This window comes from Odocoileus virginianus, chromosome 15 (genome assembly GCF_023699985.2).
Source record: "Odocoileus virginianus isolate 20LAN1187 ecotype Illinois chromosome 15, Ovbor_1.2, whole genome shotgun sequence".
Lineage (NCBI taxonomy): Eukaryota > Metazoa > Chordata > Mammalia > Artiodactyla > Cervidae > Odocoileus > Odocoileus virginianus.
Window position 1 is genome coordinate 12,901,991 of NC_069688.1, and position 18,311 is coordinate 12,920,301.

Below are 18,311 nucleotides of genomic sequence, written 5' to 3' on the forward strand. Positions count from 1 at the left end.
AGGGCATGAAGTTAAGTGCTTGACCTACATTATTGCACCTAATCTGTGCAAAAGCCCCATGAGATATCATTATCCTCTTTCCTACAAATAAGAAAACTGAAGATTTTAGAGGATAAGTCAGAGGACCAATGTCACAGTTAGGCAGTGGAAGAGCAAGGATGAACCTGTATCTGATTCCAACTGTGGTATTCTTTCCACTACCCCAGAGAGATACCCTTTACATGTTCCATGAAATGCCACTTACTGACCACTTCCCTGCCTTCTTCCACACAGAGACTTCCCCCTCACTGCTTCTAAAAACTGATCATGAGCAAATCTGTAGTCTAAGCTGGCAAGAAGGAAAATGTTTCTCAACCTGAATTAACCAATACAACTTAAGAGTACTGCCTGGCATATAGCAAGCACTACAGAAATGCTAGCTAGGCTCACTGTTACTATGGAAAGACAGAATCTCATCTTTTTAATATAACAGTTCCATATAACAATATTCCTCAAGCAGTTCTTTAATACTAACAGACTCCCTCCCTGTGCATGTCAAGGCAGTGTGAAGAATCACTACTCATTTAGACTAAAATTTTACATGTGGGAAATTTACAATAAGATGTGTGTAAGATCATAAGCATATTTTATAACCAAGACTAGATAAAAACACTCCTACTCCCAAAGGAAACTGAATTCAGTGAACTACACCTGTCCTGAGGCACGGAGATGTCATGAAAAGAGCTCTGAGTGACATATCAAAAACCAAGGTTCAAGTCCCGACTCTTGAGACTGAGCACGCGACCCGAGCGTGTCCCTGAGCCACGAGGAGGCTCAGAGTCCATCGCATCTACCTTAGCTAACTTGGGAGGTTTCTGTGATCACTAAAGGGAGCAGGGATTCCAGAGGGCTCCTCACCCCTTACCTGGGGCAAAATTAAGTTGGCTGCAGACTCTTTTAGTCAAAGTGCCAGGGGATTGGAGAAAAGAAACTGATCATTTCTAAACCTGGTTTAAGCAAACTAACAACAGCCTGTAGACAAATATCAAATAACTGGGAAAGTCAGAGGAGAAGTTAATTTGCTTTCATCCACTAGGCTAAGTCCTCCAGAACATCTGAAACACCAAACTGACACCAAGAGCACAAATGGGCTTTGTTATAGTTTTATGGAAATTGGATTACAAAGAACTATTTATGATTAAATCATTAAAAAAAAAAATTGGCTAGCCTGGAAACCTAGCCACTGAATGTTCTAGGGGAAACTGTATTCCATGAGTCGATTCAGAAATCCAAACACTGGGAATGTGTCTTATCTCCTTCCAGCTCCAACAGCTAACAGAGACTCCCTTCTGATCCTCTGAGGCAGATTCAGGAAGTCTCTCTCACTCTTAGGGACTGTAGCCATTCAGATATGAGATGTTAGTTGGGGACAGTCAGGATATACTAACTATATACCACCTTTCACTTTTTGGGGGAGGGAGGGCCAAAACACATTCCTATTTATAATAACACATCCCTATTTATAATCTCATTTTATCTACAATTGCCCAGTGAAGTGTGTAGGGCAAATATTGTGATAACTCCCATTTTAGAAAGGAGGAAGCTGAAACACAGAAGTTTCCATGACTTGTCCAAGGTCACAGCCTGGCAGAACAAGGATGAGAAGTCAGATCTCTATTTCCCAGCCCAACACTCTTATCAATGAAATGCCAACTGCTGAGAAAGGGGGAGAAAGTGGTAAAGGTGACTGTGATTTACTGAGACTTGACTTTTAGACTAATTTCATCTGGCTTTGTGAATTTTCATTAATTTTCTTCTTTAGTGTTGCCTGATGAGTTAGTCACTAAAACCATCAGATCAGAAAGTATAAATTGTCTCATATTATTTCCTCATTGTTACCGATCGATGTTCAACTTTAAGTGTTTCATAAAAAAGTGACTCAGAGACTAAGCAAGCCCAATCTGCATTAGTCACTTGTTGAACTGTTACATGAGATTTCTGCAGAAATAAGCATTTACCAAAAAGATGACTAAATTAAGGACAAAAAGTGAATGTAAAACTTACACATTTTTTCCTTCCAGTTTAAGCTGTGGCATGAGAAAATAAACGTGAGGCAACAAAGCACAAGCCACCTATAAATGGCAGCACATTTATTCTGAGTTTAGGGGTTTAGAAGAGTGTACCAGTTTAAACAGCATGTGGCAGACACTTTCATGATGAGAAAAGAAGCTAAAAGTTAAGAGGCCAGAGCGCTGAGCCCTCGCCATTATACAGCACTCTTACCTCTCAAGTGCTTTCGCACAGGTTATCTTATTTCTGAATCAAGAAATCGCTCTGTGAGAGGTAGCGGCAGATACTACTGAGTTCATTTTCAAACCTGCTTAAGGTCAACACAACTTTTCAGTAGATAGGTATAGACAAAACCACAACAATTAACCAGAACAGTAACACCAAACAATTTACTACTGTAATGGGGACGCACTTCACAAAGGTAAAATATCTTAATTCCATATTTTGGCTGAGCAATACCATTCCTATTATAGACAATATCGCATGACATTCTAACTTCACCTATATTACTTATGGGTGCTTTAAGTAATACGGTTAAGAACTTATTCCAAGAAAAAAATTGAGGCTTTTTCTGTTTTTGCTGAGGCTTTTTAAGACACAGTGTAACCACACCTCATGAGCCATATTTATTTTCTGATTTTGTAAGAGGGATGCTCTGAATACACCCAGGATTTAGTTCATTTAGAGCTCCGATTTAGTACTTCATGTGGCTTTACTGGCTTCTGTGTCATGGTGGAGGCTAAAATAATCCTCAGGGTGACAGAGAGTAACCTGATGGGTGGAGTGGGTTTGCTCCTTGGTACCAGTGACATTCCAAGAATCACAAATAGATGAGGCAACTGGAAGGCACTTGAAGCATGTGAGACCCTTGGGTGTCGGTCAAGGGGAAAGTTAAAAGCAGGCAAGTCAGGACATCTGGAAATCAACTGTGTGATGCAATCATATTAAATTTATTCCTGGTTTTGCTTCCAAGTTTAAGTAACAATGACTTGGTCTTTTTGGAGGGTCAGGGGAGGTGGTGGAGCTGCTTTGCACAACATGAGGGATCCTACTTCCCCGACAAGGGATCGAATCCTCACCTCCTGCAGTGGATCTGCAATGGGAATGTGGTGACAACTACTGGACCAACAGGAAAGTCTTTTTTTTTCTTTAATTTATTTTGGCACCTGGACAGGGACTTGAACTCTGGGTCTTCATATTAAAAGTCTGATGCTCTGCCAGTTGAGCTACCTGGGCATGGTCTTTATAAAGAGCATTTTCAATTAGAAGATAATTAAATGATTTTTTTAAGATCAAATAAAGGAGAGAAGAAATAATTAAACTGGTGTATTACTCTAGCCTATCAGAAGTGTGCATAAGGATTTTCACTATTTTAAAAGAATCCTATAATATGTGACACTAATTTTCCTTTAAAAAAAAAGCCTCAAAAGAAATAAAAATCAAAAAGCTCAAGTGATTAAAATATCAGGCTGGTCATGATAAAAAAGAATGAAAGTCACTATTGCTAGAAGCTTGATGTTTTAAGAGAGAAACAGTAAAAAGAAATTCTCGTCATCTCCTCTGACAATTCACTGGGCACTGGCTCGCTGCGGGATCAAAGAGCTCTCCTTACCAGCACAACTGCAAACTCACACGCATTTACATCCTCTCCACTTATGTACATTCTCTTCTTTCATCTGTCAACAGTTTACATAGATTGCACATTTGAAATAGAGCTGATAACCCGTACATAGTGATATATCGGAGGAGTAAATCCAACACATTTTTCTCTCCCAATTATTTGTTCAAATGGACACTAATTAACAAACACTACTTAATGGTGGAAATGTAACTGAAGAAATATTTCTCTCTGTGCACAATAAACTGTGGAAAATTCTGAAAGAGATGGGAATACCAGATCACCTGACCTGCCTCTTGAGAAACCTATATGCAGGTCAGGAAGCAACAGTTAGAACTGGACACGGAACAACAGACTGGTTCCAAATAGGAAAAGGAGTACGACAAGGCTGTATATTGTCACCCTGCTTATTTAACTTATATGCAGAGTACATCATGAGAAACGCCGGGATGGAAGAAGCACAAGCTGGAATCAAGATTGCTGGGAGAAATATCAATAACCTCAGATATGCAGATGACACTACCCTTATGGCGGACAGTGAAGAGGAACTAAAAAGCCTCTTGATGAAAGTGAAAGAGGAAAGTGAAAAAGTTGGCTTAAAGCTCAACATTCAGAAAACTAAGATCATGGCTTCTGGTCCCATCACCTCATGGGAAATAGATGGGGAGACAGTGGAAACAGTGTCAGATTTTATTTCTGGGGGCTCCAAAATCACTGCAGATGGTGACTGCAGCCATGAAATTAAAAGACGCTTACTCCTTGGAAGGAAAGTTATGATCAACCTAGATAGCATATTAAAAAGCAGAGACATTACTTTGCCAACAAAGGTCCGTCTGGTCAAGATTATGGTTTTTCCAGTGGTCATGTATGGATGTGAGAGTTGGACTGTGAAGAAAGCAGAGTGCCGAAAAGTTGATGCCTTTGAACTGTGGTGTTGGAGAAGACTCTTGAGAGTCCCTTGGACTGCAAGAAAATCCAACCAGTCCATCATAAAGGAGATCAGTCCTGGGTGTTCATTGGAATGACTGATGTTGAAGCTGAAACTCCAATACTTTGGCCACCTCATGCGAAGAGCTGACTCATCGGAAAAGACCCTGATGCTGGGAGGGATTGGGGGCAGGAGGAAAAGGGGATGACAGAGGATGAGATGGCTGGATGGCATCACCAACACGATGGGCATGAGTTTAAGTAAACTCCGGGAGTTGGTGATGGACAGGGAGGCCTGGCGTGCTGCAATTCATGGGGTCGTAAAGAGTTGGACACGACTGAGCGACTGAACTGAACTATGCACATGGGTATATAATTATGCTATTTATTGAACTATCTTGCTTACATCATTAAGTAATTTTTTGTTTACTTTAGGAAACATCAAATGTTAATCCTGAATTACCAAAGTTTTTACTTGGCTGTCTGGTCCTTGCTATAGCATCTTCATATTATGTTATATAGGGCTTCCTAGGAGGCACAGTGGTAAAGAATCCACCTGTCAAGTAGGAGACACAGGTTTGATCCCTGGGTTGGGAAGATCCCCTGGAGAAGGAAATGGCAACCCACTCCAGTATTCTTGTTTGGGAATTCCATGGACAGAGGAGTCTGGCAGCCTGCAGTTCATGGGGTCACAAAGAGACACGACTGAGCACAGGACACACAGCTGGTCCTTATATCTAGTAGGGCCCCCTCTGCCATTAATTAGCAAATGTTAAAGGACACAATCTGTTCTTCATTGCTGCTGACCAAAGTAGACTTACTGACCAAGGGACTTCACATCCAACTGGCCAAACACCATGCTTCTCACTGGCTTGGTCCCCCAGATTCCATCCCATCCTTTCTGCTTACAACACTATGAGCACCAAGTTCCCCCCAACATTCTCACTGCCCCCATTACCAGAAGACTCCTCCTAAGGAAAGAGGGCCTTCCTTCAACATCTCAAGGACATAATCAACTCTGGCTTTTCCCAATGGTTTCCTGCTGCCTACTCTGGTCTCTAAATGTTAACTCAAATTTCCTCTTCAGATACTGTTTAAATCTGATCAAAAGAAATGACTTCTCCTTTCCAGAACTCTCTGAGCAACTTTATAAATGAGCCTTGACAGAACTTTTTCTGCTTTCACGCTATCACTTTTCATTGTTTCCAGAACTCTCTGACCTGTATTTGATCACCCTCACTTAAAAAGAGATTGAGGCTTAAAGGGTAGAAAAGCTAGAATTTAAGCAAAGGCTCTTTTCCCTTACTCTGAATTTCTTAAGCATGTTTGTATTATCTGTGTCAAACTATTTCACTGTTAATGTTATTTTGTAGCCTACTTTATATACACATGTCAAGAGGCTTTTATATATTCATTAAACTAAGCATACTACTGGCACTAACTGAAAACTTAATTATGAGATTAATAAACAAGCAGCTGTTTCAACTCCAAACTTGGCAAATGCATTCATTTTATAGTGAGTCTCAGCATTTGGTGATCAATTCCGTGGCTCAGTCTATTCTCCCATCTCTTCTGCAGTGAGCCCATGCTCATAAGCACCAAATAGTGGGGAAAGGCCAACATCTCAAGATCTGTAACACTCACCAAGTATGGTGAAAATCTGATGTGGAAGGAGGCTCAAGTGATTATCTAAAATAAGGGTCTGATGCTAAATGCAGACTATGCCCAATGTCAGAAATGAGCAAGAGCTTGCTGTATTAAAGACTATTCACATCATTTAAAGAATTCAAGTAATTAGCTGTCAGCGTTGCCCAGTACCACTGAGGCGAAGGTGTTCAACAAGCACTGAGGGTTGTGCTGAACCAGGTTTTCAGAGTCTATGTGCTTTCCCTGGCCACACTGCTGCTGTGTCCTTTCTGCCTACACTAACCCTTCCTTTCTTCCTTTCCTTGAGAAAATCTCCTTCCCCCCACTTTTGTGAATCAATACCCCACACATGGGGTCTTGCTTGCTTCAAAGAGAGGCTCTGATGGCCAAGCAACCACTGCATGTTTTTAAAAAGAGCTGTTCCTTCCTCTTTCCACTGTTGGAATACTGCAGTCTTTTCAGAGGTCTGGCCCATTCCTGATTTTCTGCATAGAAACATCCTGTAGGTCCACTTCAGGTAGGGAGTTTGAGGTACTCCCTAGATCCCTGGATGCCATGAAATCTGTACCACATACTGCTGGATTCATCATCTGTCAGCCTCCTCTGTAAGAAACAGGGATTGAGACAATAGAAGCATTTTCCAAAGTGGGTTCGGTAAAGTATCAGTCCTTCCCCAAAGAGGTTTTCAAACAAGTTTAGGAAATAACTAAATACCCTCCTTTGGAGAATCACAATGCACAAAAGCATCTTAAAGGCTTTAGAGTCTTGGAGGAAATTCTTTTAATCAAGCATTCCCCAAACTTATTTGACCACAAAATCCTTCTTTTCCTATTATACTTATTCACATCCCGATTAATTAGCACTATGGAATGAACTTGAAAATGCTGCATGAGAGGCACGTTAAGGCCCAGTAGAGTGTAAATGTTTGAGAACTCTGAATGAAATCCAACACTCGATACCTATGAAACACAAAGACAGATTTCTATAAACCATCCATGATAATCAGTCTTAATACAACACAGACCAGAAAGTTCACCAATTAGTAGCTACATAGGAATCTAAGAGTTTTATATCTCAATTCCTTCCTATAGAGGCAACTCAATTAGTGAAATACTATACCCAGATCTACTCTTTCTGCGTATTAGACACAATGCTACTAAAGACAACCTTAATTTAGGAAGAACTGCAGAGGGAGTTCTAGAGCAATGGAACAGAAATTAATTACCAGCAATCACAGAAAGAGACACATCGCAGAGCCAAGAGGCCGAACAGTGAACACCCACATCAGCGTTTCTTTGGCTGGGCTGGGTTTTCGCTGCTGCACAGGCGTGCTCTCCGGCCGCAGCGAGCAGAGCACGGCTCCTCCTGCTGCAGGGCGCGGGCTCCACGGCACGTGGTTACCAGCGGCCGGGGCTCCCAGGCTCTAGAGCAGAGGCTCCACAGTTGTGGTGCTTGGGCCTAGCTGCTCCACAGCATGTGGGATCTTCCCAGGCCAGGGATCGAACCCGTGTCTCCTGCTTTGGCAGGCGGATTCTTCAACACTGAGCCAAGAGGGAAGCCCTCTACATCAACTTCTCTCCCCAGGTTAATCAGCACGTCTGGGCAACGTCCCTAGAGATGAGAGGAGCCTTTGTTAATGTGGACGGAAAGGCACCACACACTGTTCTGGAGGGCGAGTGGAGGATTTCGCAGTACTTTCCCACCTGGTTCTAGGAGCTCTTCACTAATTCCACTGTCATCCCTTACCTGACAAGAGTCATTTCTCCCATGCTCAGGAATCTCCTGCCCCAGCGTTACAATCCCTCCTTCTACCTCTGTCAATGAGTCACAGTGCGAGGTGCATTCTTACAGCCAGTCACCAAGTGGTCACAGCCAATAAATCACATCCTCTGCCCTGGAAGTTTCTTCAGATAGTATAAATCATTAGCTTTCTCGGTGAGAAAGGCTCCCCAAATCTGGTATAACCAAAAAAGTAACTCCCAACTTACAAGATACCCCATAAGATTTCATGTTAAAGGGAATGTTAAAGTAACTTTAAAATAAGATCTATAAAAGGCAAAGTTTACCAGGTGATGAAGGGTGAAGGGTGAGGAGGCAGTGGGAAGTGATATGTCAAAAACATTCTAAACTAGTTGCATAATGTCAAGGCTGAGGTAAGCTATACCTTTGACCCATCTTGTTCTTTTATTATATCTAAGATTGTGTTGGTTTCAACAACTTACACGAGGTATATTTCCACTCTTCTAACTCTCAACATACTAGCTTTCAAAAGCAGATAAAATGTTTGTGCTAGCTTATCAAGTAAAAAAGCCACAGTGCACAGGGCATATCCATGAACAGGTTTATAAGGAACAACCCAAGTGAGCCGATCCAGCAACTAACTGCCCCTCTCAGGTTAAGAAGACAAATAGCCTCCTCCTCTATACTTGGTAGGAACTGTTATAAAAAACTGATTTTAAAAACCGCCAAATAAATGGAAAAATAAATAAATAAATAAAATTTAAAAAAAAATAAAAACCGCCAAGAAATATGTGGTAGCAATCTGACATAAATGCGTTCATAACTTAGATAATCTTTAAGATGCGTGTAGCACAAAAGAGAGCAGCTGAGGAAGGTGAAGAATATACAAATGCTCTGGGTCTTCCATAAGGTAAGATGTTCAAGCAGCACATACTGAAAGAAGCTTACATGGGTAAAATATGACATTTCCTTTAAGATTTGAAGTTTGTTACAGTAAAACCACACAATTAAGTATCATGATTTAAAAAAATGCAAAGTACAATGTGAATCTTAAGCTTTAGCTATTTTTACTAAACTCCAGGTTTAGACTGCTCATCAAAAAAGCACAGAAAATGAATATTTCACCACTGACTGTTAATAATATCTGTAACTAATAGGAACCTCTTAGGCCATTTGTTATTTAGCTTGGCAGGGGGCGGGGGGGGGCATCCTTTTTCACTATGAGAATTAAGGTTATAAAAAAGTTACAGAGACCACCCCCACAATAGCAGTTGGACTCTTCATCATCTCATATTTGAAAAAAACTTAACTGAGAATCAATTTGAGGACTCTTTGGATCAAGCTGTTGCCTACCTTCTGGACTCTGAAGCCCACAAGATGGACTCCAAGTTTAGTTTAAAACCATCACACAAATCCAGAACCAGAAGTACACAGTATACAGTATTACCACTGCTTATTTGACACATGGAATAATGGCTCCTGATCATGGAATTGGCTTCCCTGGTAGCTCAGTTGGTAAAGAAACCACCTGCAATGCAGGAGACCCTGGTTCGATTCCTGGGTGGGGAAGATCCGCTGGAGAAGGATAGCCTACCCACTCCAGTATTCTTGGGCTTCCCTTGTCACTCAGCTGGTAAAAAAATCCGCCTACAATGCAGGAGACCTTGGATCAATTCCTGGGTTGGGAAGAGCCCCTGGAGAAGGAAAAGGCTACACACTCCAGTATGCTGGCTTGGAGAATTCCATGGACTGTGTAGTCCATGGGGTCGCAAAGAGTCAGATGTGGCTGAGCGACTTTCACTTTTCGATACATGATAAAAGAGTCTCACTTCAAGAGGGATAATCCCTGCAACCAGTAAAATGGCTTGAGAAGCAGAGTATCAGCAGTGAAATTATTCTTATTAATAAATCGCCTACTGCCATAACCTGCTTTACTAATAAGCACAGTTCCTGGCTCATGGCAGGCACTCACATCTGCAGATGAATGAACCCTTGACCAACCTTAGGTAGGTTACTCGGCTACTCTACAGACTTTAACCTTTCTATGTATAAAAGCAGGCTTTCTCTGACAATTTTCTCAAATTAGGTCTTCGGATATATCAAGGCACTTTGAAACTCTGACATCAAGGAGAAGGGAAAAAAAGAGATGCTTCCATTTCATGCAAAAAGTCACACAGACAGGGGAAGTTATATGTCATGATCCCCATGTTGAAGCTCATCAGACTTGCATCTTAGATTAAATATCACTTTATCAGGAAGGAGTCCCCTAACCACCAACCCACTGCCCAGAAGATATTATGCGCCCTGAGTTAATCACTCTCCTTAAAAACTTTATTTTCCCTTTGCAGTACACAGCACAACAATCATTAAATAATGACTGTACTGCTCTTTGTTAAATGTTTGTCTCCCTCTCTAGACTTCAGACATTCTGAAGGTGAGGTCATGTGGGCTTTGTTGACTGACCTCCAGATTCTAGCACCGAGAAGTATCTGGCATATAGGTGTTTAGAAAACATGTGTTCAGTGAACGTTTGAGAACAAAAAGCCAGCCAATGGTGCCCTTCAAGACACTCAAATAATAAAAGCTTAGAAATCAAGAAAGGGAACATTAGGTCATCAAAAGCTAATGTTCAGAACATTACTCTGTTCTCAACATGAAACTGAGAAAAGTTTTTCCTTAGCAGTCACAGTGATAAAAGAAGTAAATGGATCATAGCATATCTATGTGCCATTTTATAGCTTTCATCACATGTGTGGTCTCATGACTGAAAATCTCCGGAGTTCCTACTGAAATTGTTTGTGGTTTAACATGTTTTAAAGAGCTGTGACAGGTGTATAACCCATTTACCCTGAAGGTTTTTATAAACGACTTACGGACTGCCTGGGGATTTTGGTTTTTTAGTGTTCACTGCAGTCATATTCCCTCTACAGAACAGCTGGGACAAAGCCTTTACTTCTTTTCTTTTTTTACGTTTCAGAGCACTGAAATAAATACTGATTCCAAATAAAATCTTCAAGCATTGTAGAAAATAGCAGCTCTATTTTCTCAAAGGACAAAGAAAGGCAATCTGAGTGCTTTGTTAAAAGCCAAAGGGACTTCCCAGCCATGGCTGGTAAATTGAGCCACACCTTTAAGGTTCCAAAGTAAACTTCGAAAACATTTTCAGAGGTTTATAACCTTCAGAATTCTGTGAAGATGAGAGCAAATGAGAGATCTTCATTTAAATAAGAAACTCCAATGCTCTTTGATGATTAAAAAAAATTTTTTTTAAACAGAAAAGACCAGACAGCGGACCAGAATCTTGGCAAAGGATATAGGAATGGCAGTATTGTAATTCCTAAAAGCCTATGAGGGAGCAGAAGTGAAACAGGACTCATAGGGGTTCCTATTATCTCTATTCTTTCTTAATTGTTGTTGTTGTTTAGTTGCTAAGTCGTATCCAACTCTTTTGTGACCCCGTAGCCCACCAGGCTTCTCTGTCCATGGAATTCTCCAGACAAGAATACTGCAGTGGGTTGCCATTTCCTTCTCCAGGGATCTTCCCAACCCAGGAATGAAACCTGCATCTCCTAAATTGGCAGGTGGATTCTTTACCACTGAGCCACCAGGGAAGTCCATTCTTTCTTAATAATTTGCTTTAAAACAATTTCTTTGTTTTAGAGATCATAAACACCTCATATTGTAACTCAATCAACTAAAATCTAATCCCATATGATTCTTGGATTCCAAAGGAGGTCAGGTTAAAGCCAATAAAAGTTTTAATTCAAAGCCCTGAAATAAAGAGAGCCAAGTACTTGTTTTTAAGAAAGATCCTGTTCCACCTTTCTCAGGAGTGTGTTTGGAAATCCAGGTTTGTAATAACACACTATCTTAACCTCTATCAAATTTTATGAATGTCAAAGTGTTTGATATACAATATCTAATCTGATTAACACAATAATCTTATGAAACAGGCAGGCGAAGACTTTTATAGATGAAGACCATGAGGTTCCAAGAGGTTAAGGTTCTTGACCCATGATCATAACTTGGAAAATGGGAGCACCAGAGTGGTAACAGTTTCTGTCCCCTAGACCCTTTCTATTGCTAAAGAACTATACCATTCTGACCCATTTCAAGCTGCTATTCATTCTTTATCCCTCACCAAAACAAGAAATAAAATGGCAGTAAGATAGTACTCCATACTGCATAAAGAGTGAATAGTATATAAAGAGGATAAAATATTTCCCTCAAAATAATGGTCATATCCCCATTATGTCTCCATATGGTTTTAGGTCTTAGAAATCTTACAAAATTATGATTTCCTATTCTTGGTCTCATATTAAGCTTCTACAGAAAGCACAACTTTGCATAAGAAAAAACTGCAACTAAACATGCTCTCCTCTTATGAAAGATCAGGGACCTTCCTGACAAGCATTAGAATCACTGAATCCAAGTTGCTCCATAGTGCAGGCTGAGGTTAGGGCTGAAAAGCTGGATAAAACTCCAAGCACCATCTTTCCTGTTTAGTAGGGTGGGGATAACAGAATGAAGTCTCAAGATGAAAGAAGTGCTGTTAACTACTGAAAATGTGTGAGGGGAGGGCTGCTTTTCCTTTTTTCCCCTTTATGAGTGACTCAGTTTTTTGAAGGGGAGAAAGTCCAATTCTTTATATAAAAATATCATGTATATCTGTGAATTCTAAGGTTTAATAGGAAAAAAATCCACATTAACTTCAACTTTTAAAATCTGTTTTCTTATCTATAATGTACACTGTGCTGTTTCCTTTGCAAAACATCAAGGTTAAAGCAGAAACGCCTATCAAATAACCTCCACAGAATGCAAGGGTCAATGCTGGACCGGCCCATACATAGGTCTAACTCTGATTTTTGGCAGCAAATATATTTTATTCTTGGGCTTCCCTGGTGACCCAGTCAGTAAAGAATCTGCCTGAAATGTGGGAGACCTAAGTTCGATCCCTGGGTTGGGAAGTTCCCCTAGAGAAGAGAACAGCTGCCCACTCTAGTACTCTGGCCTGGAGAATTCCACGGACAGAGGAGCCTGGCGGGCTACACTCCGTGGGGTCGCAAAGAGTCAAGAAACGACTGAGTGACTTTCACTTCACTTCACTTTATTCTATAAAAACAGCCTTGTTCTTTTAAGGCACTGATTGTCAACCTAGGATACATAAGAGAATGGGTTTTAAAAAATACAGGTACCCCAATTCTGCTCCAGACAGACTGGTGAAATCAGAACCTCTTTAGTGTAAGGTAGGGACTGGCTGGTCCTAGGGGTCAGCAGGAGTTGAAAATCATTGCTATCAGTTTCAAAGACCAGATATGATACCATTTTCATATCTTCCTATGGAAGAAATATTCACAGTCCAAAGACAGTCACGATGGTTAGAAACACCAGAACTGTCTAAGCTGAATGAGTGTATTACTTGGATATAAACAGACATTCTTAAGATAATCACAAATGCTACACTCAGTAAATATTAACCATCAAAAGAAAAAAAGGAGAAAACAAAATTTTAAAGATGAAAAAACTCAGAAAAACGGCATATAATCACAAACATATAACTATGTAATACTCACTTAAATATAGCTTAAGCATTAAATCATATTCAAAAATTTCTCTTCCACTGAACAGCAGCTAATCTTGTAAAATATTTGAGTTTTAGAATTTTCCCATAGATATAAGTAACAAAAAGCAAATAAAGAAACCAGAAGTATAAGACATCCTATTACACAGGTATATGAAATCAGTTCAAAGGGGAGTTTCCACTGCTCAGAGGACAAAGCACTTCTCAGAAACATTACTGCAATCATATTGCTCATTTCTTACTCAACACAGTACTGCCGAAAAGGATGTTGCTATGTTCCCACCTTTAACTGCTTTATGTGTTGTTCCTGTGATAGCCGGAGCCAACAAAGTTAAGTTTGGCTTCTGGAAAAAAACGAAATGCCAAGCTGCTTTATTTTTAAACTTGCTCTAAAACTCTTCCCTATTATCTGATTCTATGAATTTTGCAATAGCTACATATTAGTTACAGCTGGACAATGAGTAACCAAACCTGGTCTAAATTGTATGCTTAAACAAATGTAACAATAAAAACAAGTTCTATGCAGTTTTTAGTTTTTTATAAGAAGCTACTCACACTCAAAGGGGGCTGACTAATAAAATCTGAGACCAAAAAAATGCAAGGAAATCGAAACTGTAATATCCTAATTAAATCTAGGTGACCTATTTAGGAAAATAGTTAAGATTCCTATTCTATGAACTTCCTGATTAAGAAGAGATTAATAGCTACCACAGAAAGGATAAGAAAATATTAAAGGTTAGAGAAGAATTTTGATTTTGTGTTTCTATTTCTAAGTCAGTCACTTGTAACCAAATATAACCAGGTGAGTGGTGTAAACTTACATGGTTTATTGTAGATTGCACAGCCTTTAAATAATGGTTTAGTTCCCGATCCATCATTGCAAATTCAACCATTGCCTTATCCATGCTGTATTCACTACTCACTTCAGCTGAAAAATAAAAGGGAAATAAATTGTTTTTCACTTAAAATGCCGTATCTGGGAAAAGCTATACCAACATAATTATTAGTCAATGGTCTATGTAAATGATCTTGCAAAAGTATTACATCTTTTAAAATGTCTTCAATATACACCTGGTTCATTCAAAATTTGAAGAAGATGGCCAACAGAAAAAGGCTCGAAGGTGGAAATGTAGACTCAGACACATGAGTCTCAGGCTATGCCACCTACCTGGACGGTCTGAAATCAACCACTACACTTTTCTCAGCCTCAGTTCCATCATCCATTAAAGCAGCCCAGTTATATATCTGCACATGAACTTCAGTATCGTTAAAGATCAAATAAGGAAGATTTTTCACTTCTAGTAATGGTAGGCTGGGTTATGCAGACCAATCCTCCTACTGAAGACAACTAAAATGACTGGGTAAAACAGGAAAAAAAAGAGATCTCCTTAAAAACAAAAGTCACAACATAGTAAGAAAAACCAGGGCCAAATCAGAAGCAGAACACAGGATACCAAAGTTGCATACATTCCCCTAGTAACTTGAAGGTCCCCACTCCTCAGAATAAAGATGAACTAGTGTAATAAGCCCACCCTGCTCCTCCAGGCTGTAGGGAGGTTGGCCTTGGCCACGGAGCAGAACAGAGGGCAGAGAGAGAGAAAGAACAAACATGGCTCTGAAAAACTGTAACAACAAGCCACAGCAGAAATAGATCCCGAAATATTTCAGGTATTGGTCAGAGCACGAAACAACCATGCTTACTGTATTTAAAAATTAAAAAACCCTCAGGGAACAAGAGGGTTACAAAAAGTGACTAGTAGACTAGAAAAATGAGATAATATTAAAAGTGCTTAAAAGAAAAATTTTCCCCAAGCTCTAGACACACAATTTAACAGATCAAGAAAAGATAGAGAACACAGGATAATAAAAAATGTTAGCATTTAAAAACCTGAAAGAAATGCAAATAAAACTGGTGTCCTTAAATCACATTTGGGGATGCACACACTCTAAGACTCTTCATTCAAATACTCTAACTCAGACCAATGTCAGTATTCCTTGTCTCCCCTGAAGAACAATACAACTGTCCAGCTCAAAGTTATAAAATAACGTAAAACCCACTTACATTTGGCTTGTTAAGAAATTATTTCCTAGACTTCTAAATTACGCTTTAGTTTTACAATCGTCAATAATAAACACATTCCTTAAAATATCTCCTGGGTTAACATGCTTTTAGTAGAGTATCTCTTGGCTTGTAACACCCAGACTTCACAGAATATATGTATACCTCTATATAAGTTTTTTGCTTTTCTTTTTGAGGATTGGGAAGGAGCAGGGTTTATATAAGAAAAAAACTGTATTTACATTCACAAAATTAAATACAAATTTTAAACAAAATGGCAAAAGAGAAAGGTCTCAAGTCATATACCAAATAAAATCGTAAGACTATTCAAAAATGTCCAAACATCAATGAAAGAGACATGCTGCTTAGCCATTGCTGGTACCAGCGTGTCTCTATTGCCATAATATAGCAACTGTTTGTTAAAAATCATATTAATTGCTTGATGATCAGAAAGAGAATTTCAAACAATCTATATCCTAATGATGATGGGTTGTGACTTACCTAAGTATTTTACTGTATATATCTACATTTCAGCAAAATTGGTTAGGAGTTTGGAATTGACCTATACTTTAGGTTTTTTTTAGTTTTTAAATTTTTTTTTAGTTTTTTCTCATTTAAAATAATGAAAAATATGAAAAAAGAAAATCTTTTTAAAAAGAGAGAAGTAGGCCCCTGGTTTCACACAAGCTTTATCTAATTAAAGGAAATAATGGTGCAGGGTTTTTTTTGTTTGTTTTCTTAAAGAAATCAGTGTATTTTATGTGTAATGCATTCTTATTTTGGGACCACTGAAAAGAATGGGTAAAGCTGGTAACCTGAGCAAAGACTAAGAGCATAAACTGCTTTCTAAAAAATTCAATAATTAATGGAAACTTCAACCTAAATTGAAACTCTCTAAAGGATGTTATCAGGGGCAAATATAAGAAATAAAAATCTGTCAGGGGCTTAAAGCAGCAGGAATTGATATAACATTGGCAACCTTCCTCTGGAATTGAGTTAATTTTTGAAAGCACTTAGAAATGTGCTTTTGACATTCAAGTTTGCAAAGTAAGCAGGATGATGCTCTTATTATTAAGGGCCCATGGATAATAGTAAGACTTGAATTAGATAACAATTTAAAATACAAGGCCAAGGAGACCGTCCCTGCAAAGGAGAACGTAAGTGATGATGGCTGGGCCAGGATTTGATGGCATGAAGCCTAGGGGAAGCATCTAAGGAGGCCAACTGGGCACACGCAGCCTCCATTAAGGCTCAAGAATGTTGGGACAAGCTAACGAACCTAAGTGATGAATAGTGCAGCCCGAGGCAACAAACAGAAAACACCAGAAAAGAGCAGGAAGCTACTCCTGAAAAGACCAGAACCATGCCACGCCTGGAAGTGATGCTCAGTCAGATAACTTCAGCCTTAAGTCAATGTTTTGACCTGCTGGAGACAAGGGCTTGGAGAGACCAGAGACAGCAGATAAGAACTAGAAGAGACTCCCACAACAGCATCTGGAAGGGAGACCATGAGAAACATCCATATCAAGCAGTTGTTAACCCCCATTTCCCTTATTATTACAATAATAACCTCTTTTTTATTTGTGTTCATGCTTCAGAAATACCAGGCAAAGAAAGGTATACGGAATGTGTCTTGTTCTACTAAAGAACTGAGGTGGGGAAAGAGCATAGTGTTGTATGAAAAAGACTAAATAAAGCCCCAAAGAACTCAGGAGGAAAAGAGGGATAAACACATGATGGAGTGGGCTGTTGACTAAAACGTCGCTGGGGAATGGAGAGGGGCAGAGGGACCGAGTAGCTAGAGGCCCCTTGATTCTTTATTCCACGGTCCATAATTCCGCTATCCAAATTCTCCCACTCTTACAGGAACAGCCCTTCCTAAAAACCCACACCAGCCAAATCTTAACTCACCCTTCAAGGGCTGAGATCAAGCCTTGCCTACTTTTAAACTCTACCAGCATAGAAGGATCTCATTTAATTTACCTTAACAACTGTACTTGATACTTTGGCACTTTGAACCATAAGCAATCTTGTTTTCCTATATGAATTTGTCTCATTTTTCCAAACAGATTTTAATCCATTTGAGGGTACAAACAATGCCTTAGTGTTCTTGGGATCCAACAAAGAAATAACAATATTCTTATACAACCATCATATAATAAATTTGAAAATTAAATTTTCACCAAACTAAAAATTGTCCTGCCCTGATATTCAAGTGATTCAAATGTAAAGAAGATATGTAATATAAATGTATTTGCCTATTCTATTTTCATTGCGATGTTTCCATAGGAAAAAGGCTGGCCCCAAAGCAGGGTGGGGAGCAGGGGCATTACAAAAATGATGTTAAAATTCACTGAATGACATAGCTCAGAGAGGAAAATATTACTGTACCACACCTCTGCAAGCCTGGAAAGTAACTGCAATGATAAAAATGTATGTAATAATAATAGCTGTAGCTAATAATTAGTAAGCACTTATATTATGAGCCAAGATGCACTCAGCACACTGTGTTTATATTAAACCTCACAGCAACATTAAGAAAAAGGTAGTTTTATCTCCACTTTATATGAGAAAAGTGAAGCACCATGCAGTTGAAGTAATAACTCATTCAAGAACACATGGTAGTGAATGGCAGTCAGGCCTCGGCACGCAGACCTTCCAGCTGCAAAGTATGTGTACTAGCCTCCCTG

The 18,311-nt window shown here is 39.4% G+C and overlaps 1 protein-coding gene across 5 annotated transcripts in view; it reads right to left on the reverse strand.

Moving 5' to 3' along the window:
- Positions 1-18,311, reverse strand: part of NSMCE2 (NSE2 (MMS21) homolog, SMC5-SMC6 complex SUMO ligase) — a 231,202-nt gene that overhangs the window by 174,235 nt on the left and 38,656 nt on the right. For 4 of the 5 annotated variants that reach the window (XM_070477024.1, XM_070477022.1, XM_070477021.1 and 1 more), the window contains one exon: positions 14,384-14,490. In XM_070477024.1, the coding sequence (XP_070333125.1) occupies positions 14,384-14,467 (84 nt within the window). In that variant the 5' untranslated portion in view covers positions 14,468-14,490. Of the gene's footprint in view, positions 1-14,383; positions 14,491-14,730; positions 14,841-18,311 lie in introns of those variants that run through there. The other variant, XM_070477025.1, reaches the window with a different exon arrangement.